Source organism: Coloeus monedula (assembly GCF_965178545.1).
Source record: "Coloeus monedula genome assembly, chromosome: 20".
NCBI classification, from domain to species: domain Eukaryota; kingdom Metazoa; phylum Chordata; class Aves; order Passeriformes; family Corvidae; genus Coloeus; species Coloeus monedula.
The window spans coordinates 4,925,154-4,951,278 of NC_138800.1; the positions used below are offsets into that span (position 1 = coordinate 4,925,154).

The 26,125-nt window shown below is 55.8% G+C and overlaps 1 protein-coding gene across 3 annotated transcripts; it reads left to right on the top strand.

The window, feature by feature from the left end:
- Nucleotides 1-240: 240 nt before the first annotated feature.
- SH2B2 (SH2B adaptor protein 2) lies at nt 241-24,242 on the top strand. Of its 3 annotated transcripts, none has more exons than XM_082294488.1 (10): nt 241-282; nt 1,214-1,343; nt 10,290-11,177; nt 13,440-13,541; nt 17,509-17,600; nt 19,807-19,901; nt 20,084-20,266; nt 20,395-20,588; nt 21,296-21,467; nt 21,900-24,242. In XM_082294488.1, exons 3-10 carry the CDS (start codon nt 10,317-10,319, stop codon nt 22,211-22,213), a joined length of 2,013 nt encoding a protein of 670 aa, XP_082150614.1. In that variant the 5' UTR covers nt 241-282; nt 1,214-1,343; nt 10,290-10,316; the 3' UTR covers nt 22,214-24,242. The 3 variants fall into 3 exon arrangements, with proteins under 3 accessions (XP_082150614.1, XP_082150613.1, XP_082150615.1); XM_082294487.1 differs by having other exon boundaries at nt 275-541; XM_082294489.1 differs by having other exon boundaries at nt 275-541; nt 21,356-21,467.
- The last annotated feature ends 1,883 nt before the right edge of the window (nt 24,243-26,125 follow it).

A 26,125-nucleotide genomic window follows, 5' to 3' on the forward strand; every position in this document is an offset into this window, starting at 1 on the left:
GCCCGCGCGAGGATTTAGGGCTCTTTCTGAGGATTTGGGGTGCCCGCTGTTGTTTGGGCCGCTCCCGCAGACACCCCCCCATGCCAACCCGCGGTCGGCGGGGACACATCGATGTCGCTGGGGGTCGGAGCGGGGGCGGCGGGGCCGGGCGGGGCCCTTTAAGGCGGCGGGGGCGGGGTGGGCGGGGCGGGGGGCGGTGCTGCCGGCGGGGCGGGGGGCGGCCGGGCCGGGCAGAGCCGAGCCGAGCCGAGCGGAGCCGGGCAGAGCAGCGAGCGGGGCCGGGTGAGCGCATCCTCCGGTACCGGCACCGGCACCGGCGGGCGGAGGGGCGGAGCAGGGGGAGGGGCCCTTTCTTCCCGGTTATTCCTCGCCGCTCCCCCGTTCGGCAGCGGATCCCCCCACCCGGGGGAGGGTCCCGCCCCCCGCCGCTGCGGCGCGGTGCATTCGGGAGGGTCCCCGAGCCGCCCCCTCCCCTCGCACCGCGGGGCCGGGGGCTGCCGCCGCCTGCCGCCCCCCCGGCTGGGTCACCCCCCCCTTCCCGGTGAGCATCGCCGCCGCTCCGGGCGGCCCCGGGCCCCGCGGGGGCGGGGGGCGGTGATGGGGCAGACCCGGCTCGGCCCGGTGCGCCCCGGGGAGCGGGGGCTGCCCCGGGGGTGCGGGGCTGCAGCGATGGGTTGGGCTCCCCCGGCCATGGGGGCTGCCCTGGGGATGGGGTTCTGTTCCGGGGATGGGGGACTGCCCCAGGGGAGGGGGTTTCCCTCCGGGCCTGGGGGGCTACAGCCGTGGGTTGGTTTCCCCCGGGGCTGGGGGGAGGCACAGGCAGCACGCAGCCCCCCGCATGGATGCTCCCTTATTTTCAGTCAGTATTGTCTGCCTGGGTTTGCAGGAGGGGTGCAGGCTGCTCTGGAGGGTCTCAGGGGCCCCCCGAGGACACAGCAGCTCCGGGCAGCCGCTGCCTCCCGTCCCCGCGGGGACACCCGTGGGGCAGCTGCGGCTCCCGAGCTTCCTCCAGCCCTGCTCTGCTGAGCCCGGGCAGCACCGCGGGAAGGCCCTTGGGAGGCTTGGGGGACTTTCTGCCTGGCCCTTCTGCTTGTTTCTGGTTTTGGTGAAGTCAGGCTGGAGCCCAGCAGGACGGTGGCTTGGGGGAGGTGAGATGTGCCTGGGGATATTGCTCTGGCTCCAGGGCTTGACAGCCTAAACCTTTGCCTTCCAGGTCCCTCCCTCCAAGTCGGTCTGGTACTTCCTTCCAGTGTGGAAATTGATCGGTTGAAGTTATGCATTTGACCTGCAAGAGCCACGCTGCCGGTGCTTCGGGGATCTTGTGAACTGGAACGGGAAAGGAGGTAAAACCTCTCTGTCCACCCAGCACCCTGCCCAAAATCCCCCGCAGGCCCTGCTCCTGTGTCTTTGAGTGGATGAGGAGCAGCTGAGGGAGCTGGGAGTGCTCAGCCTGGAGGAAAGGAGGCTCGGGGGGGCCTTCTCGCTTTCTACAACTGCCTGAAAGGAAGCTGTAGCCAGGTACAACTGAGTAGACAAGAGGAAATGGCCTCAAGTTATGCCAGGGGAGGTTTAGTTGGGTATTAGGAAAAATCTCTTCACTGAAAAGGTTGTCAGGCTGCCCAGGGCAGCAGCGGAGTCTCCATCCCTGGAGGATTTAACAGACATGTAGATGTGGCACTTGGGGACATGGTTTAGTGGTGGCCTGGGCAGTGCTGGGGGAATGGTTGGAACGGATGATCCTGGATGTTTTTTCCAAACTAAACGATTCTGTGATTACTCAGAACTCCCCTCCATGGGGATTTTTGGTTTGGTTTGGTTTGTTGGGAGAGTGGAGAAGGACCATGGACATCTGGGGATGCCTTTCTAAATAGGAATCATGCTCCTAAATAGGAATCATGCTCCCAAACCACACAGGCTCTTCCGAAATGCTCAGCCCCTCTTCCCTGGTGGGAGGTCACATTTGTACAGACAGGTGGGCGTGTGCTGCCAGGAGATCTGCTCAGATGGGATGGCAGGTGCCCTTGGACATTCCCTCTGTGTCCTTCAGTGGTATTTCCCAGTATCTCACCATCTCTGTAACGCAGCAGAGGAGCCCAGGGCTAGCACTGAATGATTCCTAAAAAAGCTGCATAATTCTCTCAGCTCCAGCTTGGGAGGCACACAGGTTTGCCTGCCCTGCCTGGTGTCTCAGTGACCCTTCCCCTGTGCCATCGAGGAGGGTGAGTCAGCTCTGGTCCCCGTCCCTGTCTGGTCAAGGCTTTGGGGTTAAAATCACCTCCTTCCTCAAATGTGAGTTTCTCATGTGGTTCAGGGCTGCAGCGGCTGCTTGACTGCAGGGTTGCCTCTTCTGGCTGATCCCCTGGGCCATCAGGTCTGTCCCCTCTTCTCCTGGACTGCGAGCACATCTCAGCCCCCCTGGTGGCAGGGTGGTTTTGTCCAACCTCCTCTTGTCCTTCCTCCTTGGAGGTAGAACACCCGTCTCCTCAAGATGAGGATGTTGCTGGCTAATGCCTTTCCTGTTCCTCTTCCTCCTCCTCTTCTTCTTCCCAGCAGAGGCAGAGAAAGCAGATAATGATTGCCCATCTGCTGGCCCTGCTGACTGGGCTGGCTGGGATGCCCCAGGGCAGTGCTTCCAGCACCGGGGCTCCTGGCATCATTCCCCTCCTGCCTGTGGGTGCCCTCACTTGACCTCAGCTGTTTTCCCTGCCCATGGATGCCAGTGAGGTGGTGGGATATGAGTGGGAGACTTGTCCCTGGCCCAGGGATCCGCTTCCTTGTGCAAGCAGAGGCTGGCAGAGGGAAATGCTCCCAGAAATTGAACCCCAGCTGGCTCCATTGCAGTGGAGAGGAGAAGAGATCATGCCTAAAGGGAAAACTGCATCCCACACCTGATTCTTCCTAAAGGGAAAACCAGAAGGGCTTGGAGATTCTTCTTGCTGGGTACAGGGTCCAGGTTTGGGATGAGACTTGACTGGAGCCCCGCATCCATCCACACCCACAGATGGGGAGACAGGAGAGGGACCCAGAGTTTATCCACTCCAGGGTCCCACTGGGAGGATGTTTCTGCCCTGCTCCACTGGGTCCTGGCAGCATTTGGACCCTGAGGCAGGAGAGGGGCTGCAGTGGCACCCCAAAATCCTGGCAAGAGGGATGGCAAAGTTGGAGACAGCCTGTGAGTCCCTCTGGCATGGTCATGGCCATACTGGGTACGAAGCTCTGCCTGCCCAGGAGCATCCCTGCACAGTGAAGAGAAAAAGGATATTTGAGGTTGGATCTCCAGCCAGGGTTGGCAGCTGTAACAGGGTGTTTTGGCATCATCTGGTTGAGGGGGGGGGGTGGTTCAAAGCCCACTGGAATTTTTATTTTGCTTAATACACCACTTAAGCAATTAGCAGTGATTGTAGCAGTCCTGGGTGAGGCGCTGGGTAGAATTGAATTTCCCCAGCTCAGATACCATTAGGCAGCAGTTTAAGGCTGTTTGCAGGCGAGTATGAGACAGTGATGTGTGGGGGGAATTAGATCTGCAACGTAAAAAAAAACATAATAAGAAAATTTCCTACAGAACTGTGTAACTTTATCTCACGTTTATTGTGTGCTGTAATTGAAAAACAATCTTAGGGGGTTCTCTGACCTAATGACAGGGGATTCCCAGATGACTGTGCTGTATCCATCAGGATTTGCTTTGTTGAGCATCCACTCAGCTCTCACCCCAAAATCACCCAAGGAGCCCCTCCATGGCACAGCAATCCCCAGGGCAAGAGCCATCTCTTTCAAAGAGTTTGCACTTTGGGTTATGTTGCAGGGCTTTTTCAGTAAATCCCCAGAGTCTTGGGTGCCTCCAGGGGAGGGGGGTGAGCAGATAAATCTCCTGTTGTTTGGCATTTCTGAGCCCAGGAAGGGTCTGCCCACAGGTCCCAGGTCAGTGGTTAATGTGTAACAGGTGTGAGGACACTGTGCACCCACGGCACACCAGCCTGGAGGGGCATGGATGTGCAGATAGTTTTCTGAGGATGGGAAGGCAAGAGGAGGAGGAGGAGGGTTTTGTTGTGGGCTGAGGGGCGGAAGGAAATCGAGGCTTAGCGAGGGAAATGTGAGATTGCTTGGTTGGGGACAGGGCTTGTGCTGCTCCTTGGGGGAGGCTCTGCTATTGTGGTGGTTAAAAATAGACTTTGGACTGGGGAGTTTTCTGTGGGAAGCTCTCTGGCTGGAGACAGGCACGTGAGGTGGCATCCAAGTGAGGGGGAACGAACAACAGCCTCTGATCTCCTTCACCTAAAGCTCTGGGGTTTTAATTTTTTTTTTTTTCCAATAGCTTTTCCTTTTGGTCATTGAGGAGGTGTTTCTGCTTTATTCCAAGACACAGCACGCTGCCTCCAAGCCTCAAGCTGCATCCACGATGCCCAGATGCACCAAAGCTTTGCTGATCATTATGTCCCTGCACCCTGGGAACCCTGTCCCCATGGCTGAGGCATCCCCCAGGTCCCATACCACTGTTCCCAGCAGGCTGAGTGCCTTGGGTGATGCTCCAGCCCCCTGCGTGGGCTGCAAGTGTGGCTCCCTGCAAGCTGGATGGAATTACTGAGGGAAAAGATTATCTAAGATCTAGTGGATCTTATCTATGAACTTGTCTTTATTTTCCAGCAGCTGTCAGCACAGGAGGTACAACATCCACGGCGGGGGATTTTGGAGGGGAGGGAGAGGAACTGCCCTGTGGTATGGTCAGAGTAGTGGGAAATGGAGAAAAGCTCAGGTTTTTACTGGGGGGCTCTCATGGGCCCATTTGCTTATTTGAACCCTGTGGGGCTCAGTCAGGACATCACACAGCTGTGGGGACACCCTTATGTGCAAGAGGGGGAAAAGGGTCATTTCTTGCCCATTTTCGCTTTTGAAGATGTGTCCTATCAGCACCTGCACCCCAAAACCTTGTCCTGGCCATCCAGCACTGCTGAGTGCATGAGGCATCTGTTTCGAGAGCTGGGCTGGCCAGAGGGATTCCTTACTGGGCAGCAGAAAAAGGCACAAGGAGCCTTTTCACTCCAGAAAAATGTTTTTTTTAAGCTGCAGGTGACAGGTGGACCCTGAAGTGCATCTGGGCAGGGAGTCAAAGCATGCTCCTGCTGAGGCATTGGTTCAAGGTTTGACCATAAAATTTGAGGCCAAAATGCTGTTCAATTAATATTTTAGTGGGATGGACAGTAAACGAGAGGAACAAAGATTGTTTCCGTGGTTCAGACAGCCAGTCGGATTTAAGATCACAACAGTATAAATAGTACATGGAGTACTGAGGAGCCTGGAGAGCAATCAGCTTCTCCCACTCCAGGGCTGTGGTCAGGGATCCAGGGGATGTGAAAGGTGCAAGGCAGGTTACTTCTGCTTTTGTTCCTTATAGTTTTCTCTTCCTCAGCTCAGCCTCTGCGTGCAGTTAAAGCTCTGGAGGGTCTCGAGGGCTGGGAAGGGTCCTCGAGGTGACAAAGGGAGGTCACTTGGTGACGTGCTTCAGGTCTCAGCTGTGGAATGGGGGGACATCAGCTCCGATGGATCCCTCATCCCGCTGTGCTTGCACCGCAGGAGTGGGGATGGTGCCCCTGCTTCTCTCCTGCCGTCAGTCTGAGCCTGCTCCCTCTGCCCCACTGCCCCCAAGGCCAGTCCCCTTCCCAGTTTGAGCTGTTTTCCTGTCTGCCCAGGGCAGGCAGTGCCCCGGGGCTGTGCAGGCAGGCTCCAGGCTCCCTCGGGAGCTGCCAGAGGGGCTGTGTGTGTCAGGAGCTGCCTGCCAGGAGCATCACCTCGGGGGGGCCGGGGGGTATCGCCTTGCTCTGCGACCTGCTCGTGACTCGGGGATCTCCTCCTCTGGCATGGCACGCTTAGGTCAGGCGCTTTTCTGGGGGAGCAGGTGCCTGGGTTTCCTCATGTCATCCCCACGGGATCGGGATGACCAGCTGGGGCTTTGAGTGGCATCGATCTTGCTGGAAACCGAGCAGCCTTGCAGGACTGGGACAGCCGGGGCTGGGATCTCCTTCCCCGGGAGCCAGGGCTTTGCTGCACGCCCTCCTGCGCTGGCTTTTCCTTTCCTTTGCTCCCTGGCGTGACCCCGGGAGTTTTCCCACACAGGCGGGATGGAGGGATTCATTTTGCCACTCACAGCCTCCACCTGACAGTGCTTTTCCCCATTGAGTTTCGGATCACTTTGTCCCAGCCTGGCCGCGCTGGGCGGAAGGGAAACATCTCTTTATTAGGGTTGTTTCCTTAAATAAAGCCATCGGAGCCAGCGCTGGGCAGGCCGTGCTGGGCAGGCTGTGCTGGCCATCCCATGACCGGTGTTGTGCATTCGGATTATTAACACCTCATTAGATGCTGGTTCCTCCCCACGCCTCTGGTTCAGCAAATCCCAGTGGCTTTGTTGTTGCTCCCTGACTCCTGTTTCACGGGGGAGTTGTTTTTTTATGGTCTCCTGCGCTTCTGCTGACAGTTTAAATTTCATTTCTTCTTGAGGTCAGTTAGCTTTGCTTCGACTTTCAGATTATTCCAGAAGCCCCCCTCCCAGAGCAAGGGATGCCTCAGCACACCTTGGTGGGAGAGGTGTCCCAAATCACTGCCAGCAGTTGGCTCTCACCTGCCATCCTAGCCTGGGTTTCCACTTGGCAAACCCCACAAGTTCTTTATTTTTATCCTCTCTTTTTAAATCTTGACTCAGTTTCCCAAATGACAGCGGCAGCAGGCACAGCTCTGCCCTGGGAGGAGTTTGGGGACTTGTGCAGGTGGGTTAGGAGCCCGTCACCAGCCTGATGCCGTGGTTGCCACTCCATGGCTTCTTCGTGACAACAGGCCATCCCATTTTATATTTTTATTTTTCTGCCCTCTTGTGTCACCCAGGCCAGGGACTCAAGGCTGTGGCCCCTGAGCCAGTTCTGGAGTGGGCTGATGGCACTTCCAAAGGAATCTGGCTCCTTAGAAAGGTGCCTGGAATGTGCTGCAGGCCCCAGTAAGCTGGGCTGGCAGGGGATGGCCCTTTCCAAAAAGCAGTTGCAGATTTGCTGCTTATTTTCATCTTGAGCTTATTTTCGTCTCCGCTTCCACCGCTCTGCCCGGGGATGCTGTCTGTGGCATGATAAGTTATTTCCAGAAGTGGGGCAGAGCTGTTGGTATGGAGGGGAGTGCAGGCACCCAGATTAAAGGTAAATCTACACACATAATTGGGAGCCTGCTTCCTGCAGAAACCAGGTGAATCAGGGGCGGGGATGGCTCTGCAGTCCCAGGGGCTGCCCTTAAACCACCCCACTGACTCCCAGCCTGTGCTGTTGGGTCCTGGCTGGGGGGCTCCTGGCTGTGCTTCGGGCAGGGGGGTTGGATACGTGGCACAGGGTTAGTAATCCCCGCCGCCGCCTCCTCAGACCTGCCAGATGTCTCTCCTCTAGGCTTCATTTTTATAAATTGGCCTTTTAAAGTCTGTCATCCCCATGCAGATGAAAGGAAGACGCTGTGATGCTTCTGCGTGCGCGTCTCCGAGCCTGAGCCTGGCTGCCGTGCCTGGATCTCCTTGAGGCTTTTTGTTTGGGGCTTTATCTTTTTTGAAGTGCCTTATTTTTTCCCTTCTTCTTCTTTTTTTTTTTTTTTTCCCCTTAACCTCTCAGAGTCTGTTGCCATGCCTTGGTTTTGGGCAGGCAGGCCCTGAGCACCAGTCCCTCCTGGAGAGAGGGATGGGGAGCTGTGTTTTCCACCAAATTCATGGGAGGGAAACCGTCAAAGCCCCGGGGCTCAACACCCCAGGCAGATGCAAATAAACCCATCACCGAGGGGCTTTCTCTTCCCCCCACAAGCCCCCTTCTGCTCTTTTCCCTTTGCAACCCTTTCTCTCTCCCTTGCTCTTGCCGTGACTGCTTGGATTGGCAGCAGGAGACTCCTTTTCATCTCCCTTTTCTCCCCAAGCCCAAATACTCCTGGCCCATGGCTTGGTGCCAGGGCAGCTCCTGGGGCCATGGTGGAGCTGGGGTTGTGAATTTTCAATTCAAAGGGCAGAGTCTTTAAATCCTCTGCTTGGTGATGGATGGATAATTAGGAATTTCATTTGCTGGGCGGGTAACAAACAGCTTTGCATTTTCTGCTGCTTTGCTGATGTCTCTTGGGGAAATTCAGATGCTGCTTCTAAACTGCAGGGATGGGTTTTTTCCCAGCTGGCATGGCTCCCTGCTCAGGTCTCCGGGAAAGCCCTGTGATGCTGGGGAGAGCCTTGCCAGGGATTTCTGCAGGAGCTGGAGCTCTGCTGGTGCTGTGGGATGTGAGGGGCCAATGCAGGTCCATGTGTACCCTGTCCTCAATGCCTCCCTAGCACAGCCAGGTCTCCGAGCAGCATCCCTGCCTTAAAGATGGGAAAATGCCACATATATCGTGTTTCTGTTGGGATTTTTATTGCCTGTGTGGATTTCTCCCTGTTTGGAGGGGGTTGAGAGCCACTTCCTGGGATGGAGGTGCTCCCAGAGAACTCATCTCCATAGGGATGTGCTGGGGATATGGCAACCAGCTCCTGGCCACAGCTGCTGCTCTGAATCACAGCCTTCAGGGCTTGATCCTGCCTGGGGTCTGGTGACTGACATGGCTGGGGTCTGGAGGATAAGGAGCAGGTTATCCCAGTCCCCAGTGCCCGCCCCGATCCCGTGGCTTGTGCCGTTCATCCGAGCAGTAATTAATTATTGGCCGTGTAAGCTGCCGGCGGGATCCGGCGCGTGATTTATTAGCAGGAGTAATCCCTCGCCAGCAAAAGAGCTGCTCTGTGAATGGAGAGCAGCAAAATCCAGGGAAAGAGCTGCTCTGTGAATAGAGAGCAGCAAAATCCAGGGAAAGAGTTGCTCTGTGAATAGAGAGCAGCAAAACCCGGGGGGAGCTGTCCTGCCCTTCCAGAACTGGATCCCACAGGCACAGTCCCTGCCTGGAGCAGGGCAGCCACAGGCACCCTTGGGCTCTGTGTTTGAGCCAGCTGAGGTGGATTTGCCAACCTGCTGCCCTTGGAGTGGGGGAAGGAGGGGTGTCTGGACACAGGGACTGTGTGTTTGGGGTCATGGGCTCAGCAGTGCCCCAGCCAAGGCCCACCAGTACCAGCAGGCCACGAGCAGTTTTGGCACTGGGAGATTTTTTGAGATGCAGTCACTGCTGGGGTCTCCCAGGGGAGGCTGTTCATGCTGCCCAGAGCCAGGCAGAGATTTGGGAAGTGCAGCATGAGCACCAAGCTGGACTGGACACATGCACTGCCAGTCCCACGGCCACTGGGAGAAGGACCAGTGTGGAGATTGGGCAAACTGGTGCTTCTCCCAAAGGCTCACAGGTCTGGTCTGCAGCTCCCATCAGCTTCTGGTGTGCTCCTGGGTCTGCCTTCTGTTTCTTTTCCCCCTGTACCCCACCTCCTCATTGACCTCTGCTGAGGACCTGTCCTGGGTTATCTGTTAGCTGATGCTCAGCAGGGAGGGCAAAATCCCAAACCTGATGTGGCAGAGGGGAGGGTGCTGCCCTGGGTGGGCACTGCCAGGACTCCCAGTGCCCCCTCCCCCTATGGAGAGCTGTGCCATGCCCAGGCAGACACAGAGCGAGAGGAATCCTGCAGGCAAATCCCCCCGGGCTCCTCCGCTCGGGGACTCCTTAGTGGTTTCATGAGAAATCAATAATGCTTTTGCATGGTCATAATCGTAAAATAAGTACAATTTATGGCTGCTGCCGGGGCCAAGATTCTTTCCTAGTGGATGAAGTGGAGAGAGAGCAACACACAGACACTTTCCCACAGTATTTTCCTTTGCACTGGAACTGCAGATCAGCTCTGGCATCGTGGCAAGGGGAGACCCCTGTTTTGGCGTCTGTGTTGTCTGTGTCCATGTCCTGTGACCCCTGTTTTGGGGGTCAGGGTGTGTTGTCTGTGTCCATGTCCCATCTGGGGGTGCAGGGTGTGTTGTCCATGTCCCCATTTTGAGGGTCAGGATGTGTTGTCCATGCCCCCATTTGGGGGTCAGGGTGTGTTGTTCATGTCCCCATTTTGAGGGTCAGGATGTGTTGTCCATGCCCCCATTTGGGGGTCAGGGTGTGTTGTTCATGTCCCCATTTTGAGGGTCAGGATGTGTTGTCCATGTCCCCATTTGGGGGTGCAGGGTGTGTTGTCCATGCCCCCATTTGGGGGTGCAGGGTGTGTTGTCCATGTCCATGCCCCCATTTGTGGGGTGGGGACAAGGTGGGTTGTCCATATCCCAGTTTAGGGGGGACAGGGTGGGTTGTCCATGTCCATCCCACACTCAGGCTGTGTCCTTGTCCCTCAGCCCGCCGGCAGGTGGAATGGGGCAGCCATGAACGGCGATGCCCTGTGCCAGGAGCCCTCTTCCCCACTCCCCGACTGGAGGGAGTTCTGCAAGCTGCACGCCCAGGCAGCCGCCGTGGACTTCGCCCAGAAGTTCTGCCAGTTCCTGAAGGAGAATCCCCACTACGACACCCCCGGGGCAGAGACCTCCTTCTCCCACCATTTCACCGCCAACTTCCTGGACATCTTCAGCCTGGAGGTCAGCCGGGTGTTCGTGTCTGACTCGCCTACCAAGTACAACATCGTGCCCTTCGTGGGGCTGCAGAACTGCCACGTCCCCTACGGGCGGGAGGTCACCCCGAGGAAGGAGGAGACGTCCACAGAGTCCCTGGACAGCATGGACGCCCCGCTGGGCGCCAGCCGGTACCTGACCCCAGCCCAGCAGGTGCAGGCTCGCAAGGTCTCCTCCTACGGCCAGTCCCGCAGCTCGGAGGATGTCTCCATCCACGCTGCTGCCAAGCCCAAGTTCAAGAAAGGCTTCTCCCTGAGGAACATGAGCCTGTGCGTGGTGGATGGAATGAAGGAGATGTGGCACCGCAAATCCTCTCCGGAGCCGGGCGCCGAGGCTGCTCCGGGCGGCCGCAGAGCCGAGAGGGAGCCGTGGCCGGCCGGGGGCAAGGAGCCTGGGGACCCTCGGGAGAAATGGACCCACAAGCTGCGCCTGTCCAAGGTGCCCTCGTCCAAGGTGGAGCTGGTGGACATCCAGAGGGAGGGGACGCTGCGCTACATGGTGGCCGATGACACGAACTGTGTGGGGAGCTCGCAGTGGCAGAAGTGCCGCCTCCTGCTGCGGAAAGCGGTGAAGGTGGAAGGAGAGAGGTTCCTCCTGGAGTTTTATGTCCCTCCAAAGGTAAGTCCTGGCTTTTGTCCACCGTTGTTTTTATGAGAAGTTCAGGCAGCAGTTGGGTTTTGCTTGGGGCTTTTTTTGTTTCCACTGCTGAGCTGGGCTGAAATCCAGCTCTGGTCCAGAGGGAGATCTGGTGCTGTGTGGCTGAGGTGCGAATGGATGGGAAAATGTGCTTGAAACCCATCCAACCTGCAGGCCAAAATGAACCCCGCACTGTTGGTGTTGTTCTGTGCCTCTCACCTTTTGAGAAAATACAAAACATGAGCTTAAACTCGAGTGCATATCTCTGGAGAGCAGCTCGGCACGGGTACGGATGGTGGGCACTGCTCTTGGCTGGACTGGGGGCTTCCTGAGCCCATGGAACAGGGCCTGGCTGGAAAGAAACAACTCCATGTCCATGGTGGCCACAAGGCAGCCTATGAGAGAGCAGGAGAAGGACATTCCACAGGGGCATTGAGTGACAGGACAGGGGGGAAAGGGAGTAGGGATAGGTGGGACATTGGGAAGAAATTCTTCCATATGAGAGTGAGGAGGCCCTGGCACAGGGTGCCCAGAGCAGCTGTGGCTGCCCCATCCCTGGAAGTGTCCAAGGCCAGGCTGAATGGGGCTTTGAGCAACCTGGGATAGTGGAAGGTGTCCCTGCCCATGGCAGGGGGGTGGAACAGGATTCCTTCCAACCCAACCCATTCCGTGATTCTATGGATGGAGGATCTGATGGAGCCTGGTGTGTCAGCTGCACCAAAGAGAAAATAAACTTGGGTTAAAATGGAACAACTGCTGCTCTTAAAACATTTAGGGGAGAGCTTGTAGAGGGATTCCATTTTTAGTGTATCTTGATTTGCCTCTAAAAATCAATTTTGAAATTATTTCACGGCAACTTTTATGAACATTGTCTGCTCTTCTGTTATAATCACACCCCGCTTAGGTTTACAGCTTTTTCCTCTCATCCCATCATGCTTTCCATCTGGCAAATGTAAAAGTGGCACCAGTCTGGCACAGCTGGAAGAAAACTGCTTTTTGCTTCAGCAGCCCACAGCTTTGTTTTTGCATAGACCCTACAAAAACTATGGCCACGTCTTTAAATCTTTAAGGGAAGAACCCTCCCAGAGAGGAGGGGGTTGGAATGAGATGATCTTTAAGGTCCCTTGCAGCCCAAACCATTCTGTGATTCTAAGACCCTTCTCTGGCTCAGGGGTGAATTATCACCTTGTTTCCTCTCCTTTCGAAGCAGCTGCCACTTCCTTTCTGACCTTCTCCTGTACAAACACCAAGATGGAAAAATTCCCCAGGGATGGGCAGAGCCTTGCACGGCTGAGACATGTCTGGAGGCAACACTGGGGCTCTGGGGCTGGTAGAAACGAAACATCCTGCAAGGGAAAAAGCAGTTTCTGTTCTGTCTTGGATTTATTTATTTTTATTTCCCAATAAAAATGGGAACTGAGCCCATTATTGGTAACTTGCAGCCTGGAGCTCCTTGCTGGCCTCATCCCACCCACTGTAGCCAAGGCACCAGGCACAGGTTTTGGTGACTAAATCTCATCTCTGCTTCCTGCAGCTGCAATGCTCCAAATCCCAGAGCCCTGGAGGGGACCAGCCCTGGAGAGCAGCTCCACGAGCTCCTTTGTGGGGATTTGTTATAATTAAAACAAATATCTGGGGAATTTGTTGCTCAGCAAACACTTGGAGTGGGAGGCACCGGGTCTTGCCTCCCCACCGAGGCTCCAGCGGGTGCCAGGGGCCCTGGGGGAAATTCATTTTTCTTTATTTTAATGTAATTAAAATTCCCTGCATGGCTGAGGCTGCTGCATCGTGGCTGCCCGGTTGAAATGCTGCTCCTGTGCTGGAGAAACGGGGCTGCTTTCCGCATGGGAAGCATCCCCCACCAGACAGCACAGCTCTCTCCATTGGGAGAGGGTTGAAAATGGAGAGAAATTAAGTGGTGTTGGCAGAGCTGGCACATCAGCCTGCGCTGGAGCAAGGAGGGTGGTTTGGCAGTTAAAAGCACCTCCCTGTCTTCCACTGGGCCTCCTCTTGGTTTAATTCACAGAGCTCAGAGTTATCAGGCACGGGAGGGAAATCAATGCTGTTTATCCCCCCCCCGTAATAACCACACAGGCTGAGCTGATCTTGCCTCTGAGAGCCCTGCTGCATTGTCCCCAGGGACAGTTTGATTCAATTGAGTGACTTTTTTTTTTTTTTTTTCATTCATTGATTTCTTTTCATTTATTTTCTTTGGTTTTTTGTTTTTTTTTTTTCTTTTCCCAGGCTTCCAAACCCAAGGTGAGCATCCCGCTGTCGGCCATCATCGAGGTGCGCACCACCATGCCCCTGGAGATGCCTGACAAAGACAACACCTTCGTCCTAAAGGTGAGAGCAGGGTGTGTGTCCCTACAGGAACCCCCTCTGCACCTGCAGCACAGGAGGCTCAGTCCCCAAAGGGATCATTGCCTTGGCTTTCAGAGCTGAGATGCCAACAGCACTCATGCTCCCCACAGGATCCCTGCCTCCTGCAGCTGACACCGGGGTGTTCTGGGATCAAGCTGTTTGGCTTCTCTGTGCCACCAGGAGATGGGTTAAATCAGTGTCCAGAGAGAACCTGCAAGGAAAAATGCTCCCTGGTGCAGCTGCTTGTGGTTTTGTGGCTGCTGCTGTCCCAGATCAGTGACGTGTGGTGGCTGCTTCATTGACACACTGTGATGGCCCTTAGTGATGTAGTCTGGTTGACAAGGTGACATCTGGTCAAAGGTTGCACTTGATGATCTTGGAGGTCTTTTCCAGCCTTAGTGATTCAGGGAACAGCTGTGGGGGGCCAATGAGACCCTAGGGATCAACCACACATGAGTCTGGGGGCGTGAGCAGAGAGTGAAAGTCTCTCTCTTCAGAATTTTCCCTATCATGCAATTAATTAGCTCAGTGCTGCCTCCTGCTCTGCTGGAAGACAACAGCCTGTCGTGGCAGATCAGGGCTGAATTTTGCAGGGTCCTGGACACCACAGTGGTGATGGGCCATTGAACTTTGAGCATTTCTGGGTTCTACCTCTGCTAAACAAACACCTCTCTCCCTGATGCTTCTCCCTAAGAGTGTGTGGCAAAGCAGAGCAGAGAGGCCAGGCTTCCCGGCTGAATAAACCTGCTTGAAAGCTTACAAAACTATGAAAGGAAAAGAGGGGGAAAATTGAGCCTGGATTTGTGAAAGCCCCCAAGCCTGGTAGCCTGCCTGGCCCCAGCACACATTCCCATGGGAAATGGCTTTCCATCAAATCCAGCTCCTTGTCAAGGTCACACACGTTCTCCTGGCACCCTCCCTTCCCCAAGGCCTTCTTGCTCTTCAGCCTCAGCAGTGGTCAGTGTCCACCATGGGCACAGAGGCTCATTCAGCTGTTGTCTTCTGTGCCTCAAAGGCCAACCTCAAGTGTCTTCTTCTCTCCAGACTGACCAGCCCAAGGTGCCCCTTGCTTTCCTTGAAGGCTCTGGAGAGAGGACGCCCCAAAGTACACATGGGGCCGCGGCCCAGAGCGGGTGGGAAGGATTGCTTCTTCTTTCTTCTTCCTCTTTGTCCAGCCCGAGCTGATGCAGTTGCTTTCCTCACACCCTGACGATGATGATGGTGACTCACATGCAGCCTGTGGGCTGGTGGAACTCCGGGATGATTTTTGCAGAACTGCTCCCAAGTCGTGGTTCCCCAGCCTGCACACATGAGGTGATCACCGTGAGCCAGAGCTTGCCCTGTCCTTGAGCTGGAGGCTGGTTTCAGCTTTTTATTCCATCTCAGCTTTGACAAGTTCATTTGAATTCTTGCTTGATCCTCCAACACACTTGCAGTGTGGTGTCATCCCTGAATTGATCAGGCATCCTCACATTCTTTTGTCCTCATTACTGAGGAGCACGCACGGAGAGCCTTTGATGGGAAAGAGCTGCTGAGCACATCCATCAGCTTTGACCGCTGGCCATTGATCTCTGCTCTTGGAATATGGCTCATCAGCTACTTCTTGTCATGTTCTCTAGATCCCCTTACAAGTCCCACCTCAACTGTGTCACATCAGTGTCCAAAGCGTGGCCAACACCGAGGGTGTGCCACTGCTTCTCCCTATCCCTGGGGCTGTCACGAGCATGAGCAGGTGGGTTTGGTCATGGCAGATCCCTGCTGGGGGGATTCAGCTCTGGGATGCCTCCTGGGTGCCTGTGAGGGTTGGTTTCTCTGGCTGCTGGAGGAAAATTCTGGGCTTGCCCTCTTCCCATCTTCTGGAGTCAGGCGTGCTCTCTCCACACCCACTGCTAACAGCTTGGTGACTGCTCCAGCCATTCCTTTAATTCCCTTCAGGAATGCTCCAAACCCTGCCAGCTGCGAAATGCCTGCTTTACCAGGTACCTCCTGCTCCTGCCCTGTGCTGGCTCTCACCCTGCCACAGGGGAATTGATCAGAATCGATCCTTTGAGTGAGCTGAGGCAGCAAGCATGGCATGGAGCCCCCCCAGCCAGGCTTTGCCCTCCTCTCCCAGCTGTTGGCACAGGATGCTGTTCCGCTTTTCTCACACCCACCATTATTCGTGGTTCATTTTCTACCCAGATCTTCCTTGCTGGGACATCTTTCTGCTCTCCCATTTCCCCTTCGCTGGCTGGACTTGCAGAGGGGGTGAAACACCCCCAATGCTGGGGTACAGATTAGGTGGGCAAGCTGGGTGCTGTGGTTTCCCTTCCTGTGTGATGTGGAGCCCAATGTCTACCTTCACACACAACACGCAGGTTACGATGGGTGGAAAAGCCCCTGCCTTTTTTGGGGAAGCCACACTGAAATAGTTTCTGCCAGATTGCCTAAAAATGAGCAGCCAGCATGTCCCCAGAGCCCATCAGACACCAAGCACGTGCAGTTTTTTCCATTGCACAAGCAGGTGCTTGCAAAATACCCAAGCCCTGCACGTGCTTTGCTTGCTGTCATGCTCTGCATGAGTGAGCAGCCGCATCTCCCACGTCAGCTTCATGCCTTGCCCTTAAAAAGCCAGAGAAGATCCTTTCTTTTGGTTAAACAAACTGGGGACGGGGATCTTTGCTACTCCACTCCACCTCTGCTCAGGACAGGGTCCAGGTCCCTGCTCAGCCCCAGCCAGGGCTCTGCTCCTCCCTGTTTGTTTTCAGGACGGTGATTCAGTTGTTTGTGATTAATCGGATTTGCTTGGAGGTTGTCTCAGCTGGCAATGTGACACCCTCCCCGAGTCAGGGCTGCTGTGCTGCCTCGGGAACACGATGTTTAAGGCTCCATGAGGGATGCAGGGAAACCTGCCAGAGGCACACAGCATCCCATGGCATCTGAGTCCACTGATGTGGAGCTTCTGGGCTCTCCCCAGAAAAGCACAGCTCCTTTGGGCTGGACAGTTTGGAGGCTCTTTTCCATCCTAATTTTTATTTATTATTTCTTTTTCCTATGAAAGGGGGTTTCTCTCCCACTCTGTTGCAATCAGAAGTCAGAAGCCTCATGGACCAGAGGCAGAAAAGATAACAGAGGAGAGGTTTAAAACTCCTGGGGTCTGGCAGGGTTTTGGGGCAGAGAGCAGCATGGCTTCTGCTATACCTGTGCAGAGCTAGTTTTGGGGGGACACAGAGGTGCCCCAGGAGTGAGGGATGCTGTCTGTGCTTGGGCATAGTGCCATGCCCCTCCAGTGCTGCCAGCCAGGTGTGGTTTTTCCATGGAGGCGTAGAAACTTTGTAAAAAAACCTTGTCATACATTTGCTCCTAACAGTGGGGTGGGGATTTTCCTCTGAGCCCCAGCTGTGCTCAGGGGTCATCTTGGATGCACCAGAGCATCTCTGGCGGTCACCCCTGGGAACTCCTGTGCTGGGATGGGGTGGGACACTGATCCTCTGGGTCACCCCTGGCAACTCCTGTGCTGGGATGGGGTGGGACACTGATCCTCTGGGTCACCCCTGGGAACTCCTGTGCTGGGATGAGGTGGGACACTGATCCTCTGGGTCACCCCTGGCAACTCCTGTGCTGGGATGGGGTGGGACACTGATCCTCTGGGTCACCCCTGGGAACTCCTGTGCTGGGATGAGGTGGGACACTGATCCTCTAGGTCACCCCTGGCAACTCCTGTGCTGGGATGGGGCGGGACACTGATCCTCTGGGTCACCCCTGGGAACTCCTGTGCTGGGATGAGGTGGGACACTGATCCTCTGGGTCACCCCTGGCAACTCCTCTGCTGAGATGGGGTGGGACACTGACCCTGTCCTGCTCAGTTGGGGTGCTGTTTAGGGGGTCTGGCTGGGTTGTGGGGTGTGCTTTGCCTTGGGATGGGGGGCAGCACTGCAGCACAGCTGACTCTGTCCCACATTGCCTGCAGGTAGAGAATGGGGCCGAGTACATCCTGGAGACCATCGACTCCCTGCAGAAGCACTCGTGGGTGGCAGATATCCAGGACTGCATCGACCCCGGGTAAGGAGTGCTGGGGAAGGGGCTCTGTGGGGCTGAGCTGTGGTGCCTCACCACCGAGCAAGGGCTGTTACCCTGATGCAATTTTTGCTGCTTGGGTTGTCACAGGAAGTGCCCAACTCACACCAGCAGAGGTCTGGGGGCAGAGTTAGCAGCCTGTGTCTGCCAGGGGTGCAGAGCACTGGCTGCCTGTTCACCCTTCTCTGCCCCATGTCCCCTCAGCCTGGCAGAGGCAGGTGACCTGGGAACACAGCCTCAAAGCAGGAAGTTCCTAACACCCACCTTCTGAAGCTTTTATACTATATTTGAGCTATTTTCCATGTGTTTTTCCAGCTTAGCATCCCTGATATATTTAAGATCCTGCTGGTTGAATTGATTTATTTGTATTTCTATCACAGTGGCATCAATGTTGTCACAATTGGAGTCACAACCCAGCCAAAACTTCTCATCTGCTGTTCCATCAGCACACACAGCAAATTGTGTAGGGAGGTTTGTGTGCCTGGTGCTGCTGCCCTTCAGCTGGTTCAGACAGGCCCAGCCTCCAGGGAAACCTTGGCACTGCTCTTCTTGGCACAGTTTTGGAAAAACAAGGTGCCCACGCTTGTGGCAGTGAAAACCTCAAGCAAACCTGGAACAGAGGCTTGGAGATGCTCCTGCTTCCTCCAGGCTGCCTTTGCCCCCTCCTGCTAGAGAGAGGCATTTGGTTGGCCACCCTGGATGCTGCATCTCACAGGGAGGATGCACTGGTGCACTCCAGATTTTTGCTCCTTTTGCTGTTTTCTGAAATATGTAATTCATTGGCATGAACTGCCCAGAGAAGCTGTGGCTGCCCCATCCCTGGAAGTGTCCAAGGAGGTTGGACAGGGCTTGGAGCACCCTGGCCTAGTGGAAGGTGTCCCTGCCCATGGTAGGGGGTGGAATAAGATGAGCTTTAAATTCCCTTCCAACCCACACCGTCCTGTGATTCTGTGATTCAGGAAGCAATGCTGAGGCTGGGCTGCTGATGCGAGGCTCGGAAAAGGCCTTTTTTCCCTCACTCCGTGTTTCAGTGCTGGTTTTCCAGCTGGAGCTGAGCACCACGGCCGTGCTCCCCTCAAGCCACCACAGAAGCCGCCGGCATCCCTGTGCCAGCCCCTCGCTCTGCCCCTGGCAGCCTCCCAGCCCTTTCTGTTTGCTTAGCACCCAGCGCCGGCCGGCTTTGGCCTCCAGACGTGACTGTAAAGCAAATAATAATGAACTCCAGAGCAAATAATAATGAGCTGTTTAATACACCGCCACACACGCTCGGTGCCAAGAGCGAATTCTCAATCAGCTCCCGATGCTCGTGCCAAGGGCTGCGTGCTGGAGCCGCTGCGTGAGCACCCGGCGACGGCTTTTCTGCAGAGCGCTGTTGGTTTTGGTTTCCTTCCTCCCTTCTTGTTTTTAACTGGCTGCAGCTGAATGACTCCCAGTGGCTGATTCACTTACTGGCCACTAAATAATTCAGCAGCTCACAGGGAGCTGTTGCCACTGACGCAGCCACTTCCCCGCTGCCTGTGCCCACGTGGCCCGTGTGAAGCAAGAGCAGCCGTGTGCTGTGGGCAGCTCCGGACTCTTGCCGGTGGCTGGGATAAAAATAGGTTGTGGAGCAAGTTGGATGCTTGTGCAAGAAGGGTGCTGAAGTGCACAGGGAGGGTGAGCAACAGGGATGCTCTGAGTGGCTCCCTTGCTCTATTCCCACTCACTCTTTTGCTCCAGGCCTCCTGGCTTGGTTTTTTCATGTGTCTTAGGGATGTAATTCCCATGGGTCGGTAATTCCCTTTTCCCTTTGCAGAGGGTGAAAGTGAAAGTGCCCTCGGGTGGAAGTTGGTGGTGGGAGGGTGTGTGGGTGTAAAGCAAAGCGCTGAGAGTCAAGGTAACAGCTTTCCTTCTAAACCCACAAGGCTGCAGCAAAATCCTGCAGCTGGAACTGAGCAGCATGACCTGTGCAGTGGGGGCTTGCAAGGGTTTAATCCCTCCCACGCTGGTTTCTCACCCCCAAAAAGTCATGTTGTTTGGTGGCTGCTCTGTCTCACCATGCTCTTGGTGCTGTGGCAATCCCTTGGGAGGAATCTGGGAGCATCAGGATGTGCTCTTGGATCACACTGGAATTTTGTTTGGCTGAGTCCCCATTTCACGCCAGTGAGCGGAGGTGCCGCATGTGTGTGTCTCTGTCTGTGCTCTCCTCCAGGGACAGTGGGGACGACATTGAGTTGGTGTCCTGTGCACAGGGAGCCTGTCTGCCAGGCAGGACAACCTCCTCCAGCTGCGAGTTCCTGGCTGACGGTAAGGAACTACATCTGGGAAAGCCTGGGAGTCGCTCAGAGCTATAACCTAGCCCTCAGGTGTCTCTAAGATCCAGGAGTATCCAACACAGTTGCCTTCAAAGCAGGACAGCCCCCAGCTTTGCCCAGTGATGGCGGGTGATGCTGAGCCACTAACTCATCCCTCTGCAATTTCCCCTGCAGATGTACCCAGGCCACCAGACAGATGTGCCCTGCCCAGCACTCACAACACCGCCACAGCCACTGCTGTCCCCGTGCCCCACAGCCGGGGCAGGGACTCCCTGGGGGAGCTGCTCACCCATGTCCCACTGGAAAGCTTCCTGCAGACACTGGAATCCTCCCCCACCGCTGGTGGGCATCTCACAGGTACTGGGATGCAGGATGCAGCCCCAGCATCTCGCTCTGGAGGGTGCACAGAGGGAGAGGAGGAGGGGCCAGGAGGAGAGGGGGTGATGTCCGGGTGCTCCCTAAAAACCTGCTGTCCCTGCGGGCAGGGGAGGACAGCGAGGCCGAGGCGGAGATCAACCTCTCTGACTTCCCCTGGTTCCACGGGACTCTGTCACGGATCAAGGCAGCCCAGCTGGTGCTCTTCGGGGGCGCCCGGAGTCACGGATTGTTCGTCATCCGGCAGAGCGAGACGCGGCCGGGGGAATACGTGCTGACCTTCAACTTCCAGGGGAAAGCCAAGGTGGGTGTCCTCTGCTTCTCCATGGCTTCTGCTTCTCTGTGAACGTTAGTGTCAGCCATGCCCAGCACCTCGGGTTCCTTCTTGCTCTGTGGGTGACCCCAAACACAGCAGCTCTGCAGGGAGCTGCACCCTGGTAGGGCATCCCTCAGGACCACCTGCCCTTGTGCCCCAAGAGGCCTCTGCACCCTGCCCAGCCCCTTCTACACTTTCCCAACGGGATCAGTGCCTGCCATGTGAGCATAAGGTTAAATACCCCATGGCACACCTTCCCCTGCCCTCTCCTTGTCTGTTCAGTGTCCCAAAGTACACAGATGCACTACAAAAAACCAACCACAAGTAGTTTCTTGCTGGGTCTTTTTCCTAGCAAAGAGATTGCCTGTTCTTGTCACCTTGCAAGAAGCAGTTCAGGTGAGCTAGAGGCTTCCCCAGGCTGTCTGTGATGCTGGGATCGGAGCTTCAGCCTCCCTGGTTGTACCCAGATGCCCTTCTCTGTGTGTTTCTTTATGGTGTTCATCCCCAAAAGGGGCCAAACTTCCCCTGGGGCTGCAGCGAGTGGGGTTTTACAGGAAACACCCTGCAGCAGGGTAAACATAACAATTCTATGTTAGGAGCAAACCTCCCCTGGCTGATGGAGGTGGCTCCTGCCGATTGCACGGGTAGGTCTCACCCTCACAACCCCCAGCTCACCTCGTCCCCTGCACTTGCAGCACCTGCGCCTGTCGCTGAACGAGAGCGGGCAGTGCCATGTGCAGCACCTCTGGTTCCAGACCATCTTTGACATGCTGCGCCACTTCCACACGCATCCCATCCCGCTGGAGTCGGGCGGCGCGGCCGACATCACCCTCCGCAGCTACGTGGTGGCCCAGAGCCCACAGCCCGGTAGGTGCCAGGGCTGGGCAAGGCTGCACGTGGAGGGCTGGGTGTGAGGAGCGGGCTGGGATCTTGCATGGACAGATCCATGAGATTCCCCCCCTAAAGCAGTGCCCTGCTGATATGTGGGGCCATGGAAATGCACCAAGGTGGGTGTCACCCTCGGAAGCTGGGAACTGAGGTCCACGCAGCAGCAGGGCTGTGTGGGTGTGACCCCCTGTCCCTGGCTGTGGGTGTCAGTCCCCTGGCTCGGCAAGGAGAGGAGCAGGGGGGTCTGCAGGGCTCGGAGCATCCTGCTATGCTGGGAGAGAGTGGGAAGGAGGGTTGGAGAAGAACAAGGTCAAGGATGGAGAGGGGATGTGGGAAGGTACCAGCGAGGGAGAGGGAAGGGGCCAAGCCCCAGGCAGCACTGGAGGGGTCAAGCTCCTGTTTCTCTTGCAGACACCGGCCCCCCACCACCCCTCGTGTCGCAGCCACCAGGCTGCCGGGTCGACCTGCCACCTCCACACTACTTCTGCAGCACAGCACCCACGGGCCCGCCGGTCCCGCCACCCGCTGAGGGGGTGGCCGCGGCCCCCACTGTCCCGGTGCCCGCACCCTACCACCGCCTGGAGGGTGCCCTGGGCCCCCGGAGCCGCAGCGACAGCGCCGAGCGCCGGCCGGAGCCCGCTGCCACCAGTGCCGAGGACTACCACGAGGCTGACAGTGCCCGGAGCCGGACCCGGGCGGTGGAAAACCAGTACTCCTTCTACTGAGCCCCCCATGCTGGGGGCTGCATGGTGGGGGGAGCGGGGCAGCCGTGCCCCTCACCGCTGCACCGGCCTCGCCACCTCCTCCTGCCACCAGCAGCGACCCAGCCGGGACGCCTTCCTCGATCCCTGCTGCTTTTCGGAGCTGTGCCAGCGGTGGGCAATGTCCCAGCTGGACCTGGCGCCAGTCCCAGGGTTGGGGCAGTGCTGGGGGTGTGGGAGGCTGAAGGAGTCAGTGCCATTTTAGAGCTTGCAGCCTCTTCTCCTTCCCTCTGGACCAAGAGCTCTCCCAGGGCCAAGCCGGGCTCCCTGCATCTCCTCCTAGGTATGACCATCGTGGGATGGCACCCAAAGCTGTGACAGGCTCCATCCTCCAGCCAAAGCACCTTGGCATGTCCCCTCTGGGGCGAGAGCCCAGCATGGCCAACATCTTTCTGGCACCACCATCCCACAAACCAGCTGCTGAGGGACTCTGGCATTTTGGGATGAGCATGGATATGTCAGATCTCCATGCAGAGACTCTTCTCGCACACATGGATCACTGAGAGGGCGCTACTGCAGAGGCCTGAGGGTTTATCTGGGCTGGTTTTTGGGCTCCCTCTGGGGCGTTTCCTACCCTCTGACAGAAGGTTTTTGTCCAAAGCTTAATGAATTGCATTCAAGGAAGGGTTTTCCTGCTGTCCTGCCTTTTCTGTTCCTTTGTTTCCTTTCTCTCCTTGCTCTACCAACAGAGAATCCCTGGATACCCTTTCTTCCTCTCTCTCTGCCTTGATTTTTCAAAACCTAAGCTCTCTGCAAGGGCATCAGCTCAGCCTTCTGTCTGTTCTCTGCCACAGTTGGGCACTATTTTCCATTGCTCAAGGCAAACCTTGGAAAATATGACAACAACCCCTCTTTACATCAGTTTTTCGTCATTTGGGATGTCTCGGGGTGGTCAGGCCCACATCCCACAGCCAGGAGCTGTGTCCAGAGGTGAGGGACAGCTTTGCCTTGCAGGTGCTTGGCTGGGCTCCCAGGAATAAAAACACTATGTTGATTCTTTTCCAGTAGGTCATGGAAGCCCTGAGGATGGTTTTACAGGGGTGCCTCGTGTGGGGTGGGAGACCCTCCAGAAGGGCAGCTTTGCTTGCAGACAAAGTGTTTGCATGTCCCCCTTGGTTTGGCTCACACAGCTTGTCTTACCCAGGACTCCTGGCTCCTTGTGTAGCAGTGACACAGGAGTGACAGTACTCACAGGACCTGAGCCAGGTGGCTTTGGAGTATCTGGATAGGTCTCCAGGTAGGGCAGACCCCACCATACCCAGCTAGAAATTACCACTTAGTGCAAAGAGGTACAAGCCAAGCCACAACCTCAAAAAAAAAAAAACCTTGAGTTTGCCTGGAATTGGGTTGGGCCGAATTTTTATTTATTAGGTGCCTTCTTTCCCGAGCTAGCAAAGCATGTCCCCAGTTCTTGACTCACATGTGCCTCCTGCTTCAAGAGGGCAGGAAAGGCTCCTTGCCTCCTCCTGTGGTGTGAGAGCTGCCTTTCTGGCCCATGGATGTGTGAGACAAGGGCTGGTGGATCCCATTCCTACAGCAAATGCCACCTTCTCCCCAAACACACGGCCCTTCAGAGCGCAGCGGGAGCAGTTTGCTCTGTTGAGGGTATTTCAGCCCAGCTAAAACACAGCTCAGAGGAGCAGGGAGATGCTGGATGCTGTTGGTTGATGGTTTAACACACACAGTGGATGAGGGGAGATCTCCAGATCTAATACTGACATTGTCACTCTGGTTCTTCCCTGAGGTCCCAAGGGTGGGATCCAGAGGGCTGGATGGGAGCACTGCCTTACAGACCTTCAGCTATTGGCTTCGTTTCTCACTTTCTGTGTCAGAGGATAGGAAAAGGAGGGGGAAGCAATGATCTGCAAGCGAAAAATGTTAATTTGTAAATAGGGAAGAGTCTGGAAGAGTTTACTGTTGTGTAGAATAAATTAATTTTATTTAAAAAAAGAAAGGGGAGGGGGAGACTTGTTAAACAAATGGAGAACTCGAGTTCCGGTTTTAAAATAAAATCACTTGCAAAAACAACAGCACGTGAGCAAGAGCTTGGGCCTTTGCTGGATTTGCTACATAAAAAGAAAGGAAAAAAGAGAAGGAGGATGCCGTCATGTCTCATGTGTGCAGACCTCGTTGCTATCTCTGGGCAGCTGGGGCCAGGCTCGGTCTGTCTCTGCCTGCTGGCTTGCACTGAGAAGAGAGAAGGAAGGGAGCGGAGAGCTCTCCTCACTGCTGAGCAGAGGGAGGAGGAGGGCGGGTCCAGGCTCTACAGGACAGGGTTTCCTCTCCTCCCAGTCTGTTATGTACTTTGTCTGGTTTGTCAGTGGTGCAAGTCACAATGTCTCCACCCCCCAAGCAGCAGGGATAATGGGGAATGAGCAGCCCTGGGCTGTGAAGGTGGCCCTCCCTTGCTAAAGGCCTGTGCTAGCATCTCCCAGCAGTTCCCCAAGGCCTGTCATTCCCCCTCCTCTGCCTTCATCTCTCCTGGGAGACTGTGCCTCATGCTCTGACGTTGTATGTCTTTCTAGTGTGCTCTTTTCTGCTGAGAATCCCCTGGGAAAACTGGAGCATTGTCCCAGACTGTACTGTGACAGCTCAGCAGTGACAGACGCAGCTAACACATGGTTTTTGGGGGGGTGGAAGGAACTGCTCAGCTCGGTAATCAGGCCATGGTTGTGTCATGATCCATTCACAAAAACATTCCCTCCCCAAAAGTCACCAGAGCCTTTTCACCACTCCTGGAGAGCTCATCCATCAGGAGCTGGGCAGCTGGGGAGGTGACACTGAGGGCTGTGCCTGCGGGACAGCTGCTCCTCCTGCCTCACGGAAAGCCGTTCACACCTCAGCTTATTAGCAAATTGACTAATTACAGCATCAGTCTTGCTGGAAAACATCTCTTTCCTTTCACAGGGTGTCTGGAAGGGCAGGGGCAGGACAAAACAGCATCTAACACAAAGATTTGATGGTGAAACAAGGGGAAAGCAGCCTCAGCGTGTGGGCTGGATTCCATGCCAGCAGTGCCCTCTGCCCGGGGCCAGAGAAGGACTGGTCTGCAGGGATGCTGGGCTGGTCTGCAGGGATGCTGGCACTGAGCTGTGCCCTGGCACATACCATGAACAGGACAAAAATGCAAAGGGATTTCAGCAGCGCAGCCGCCCACGTTTCACGTGGGTGTTGGAGCTCCACGGCTGCTCCTGCCTGACGTGCAGGGTCTGTCTCAGCAAAGGATTGCAGTGCTTCCAGAAGGATCCCTTTGGTAGGAAAACTCCTCAGAAACACAAATGAGCTTCTCTGATAAAGATCAGGGAGCCGAGTTTTGTTGTTTGGTTCGAACTGACCTATGAAAACACTACCCTGTTCTAATGCAAATCCACTGACCCCAGTAAGCCCAGTCCTGCCCAGATCCCAGCTCAGTGCTCTGATTTGGTGAGCTTTGTATTTTGATGAAATATTTTCTATTTTTGTATGACCCAAGTAACTATCTTGCCCCCCTCCCCAGATTTTTTTAAAGTAAAACGTGCGTAATACATCAAGAGTCTGCACCAACTCCCTCAACATGTAGTTTGAGAGAGGGATGTTCCCAGGTCTCTTTCCCCACGGTTTGCGTGGGCTCTGCTGGATGACAGGCAGCTGCCTGCTTGTTTCCTGGGGGCTGTGAGCTGTGGCTGGAACAAGCCACGTTCTGGGCAAGTGAATCCAGCTGCTCCCTGCAGCCCTCAGCCTGCCATTCTGCCTTCCTCCCATGGAGTCCTGGCAGCTCATCATTCTCTCCCCTGCTTTGGGAAGCTGTGTGGAGAGGAGGCTGAGAGGAAGAAACAGGGTTAAACTTTAGGGATTAGTGAGCTAAACCAGCCTGTGTTGTGCTTAGGACTCGGCAGA

Excerpts from the sequence above, each read along its gene's own strand:
- SH2B2 (XM_082294488.1), top strand. The coding sequence starts at position 10,317 with ATGAACGGCGATGCCCTGTGCCAGGAGCCCTCTTCCCCACTCCCCGAC. Across the intron at positions 20,267-20,394 it reads CGCTGGTGGGCATCTCACAG|GGGAGGACAGCGAGGCCGAG; the intron begins GTACTGGGATGC and ends CCCTGCGGGCAG. Across the intron at positions 21,468-21,899 it reads GGCCCAGAGCCCACAGCCCG|ACACCGGCCCCCCACCACCC; the intron begins GTAGGTGCCAGG and ends TTTCTCTTGCAG.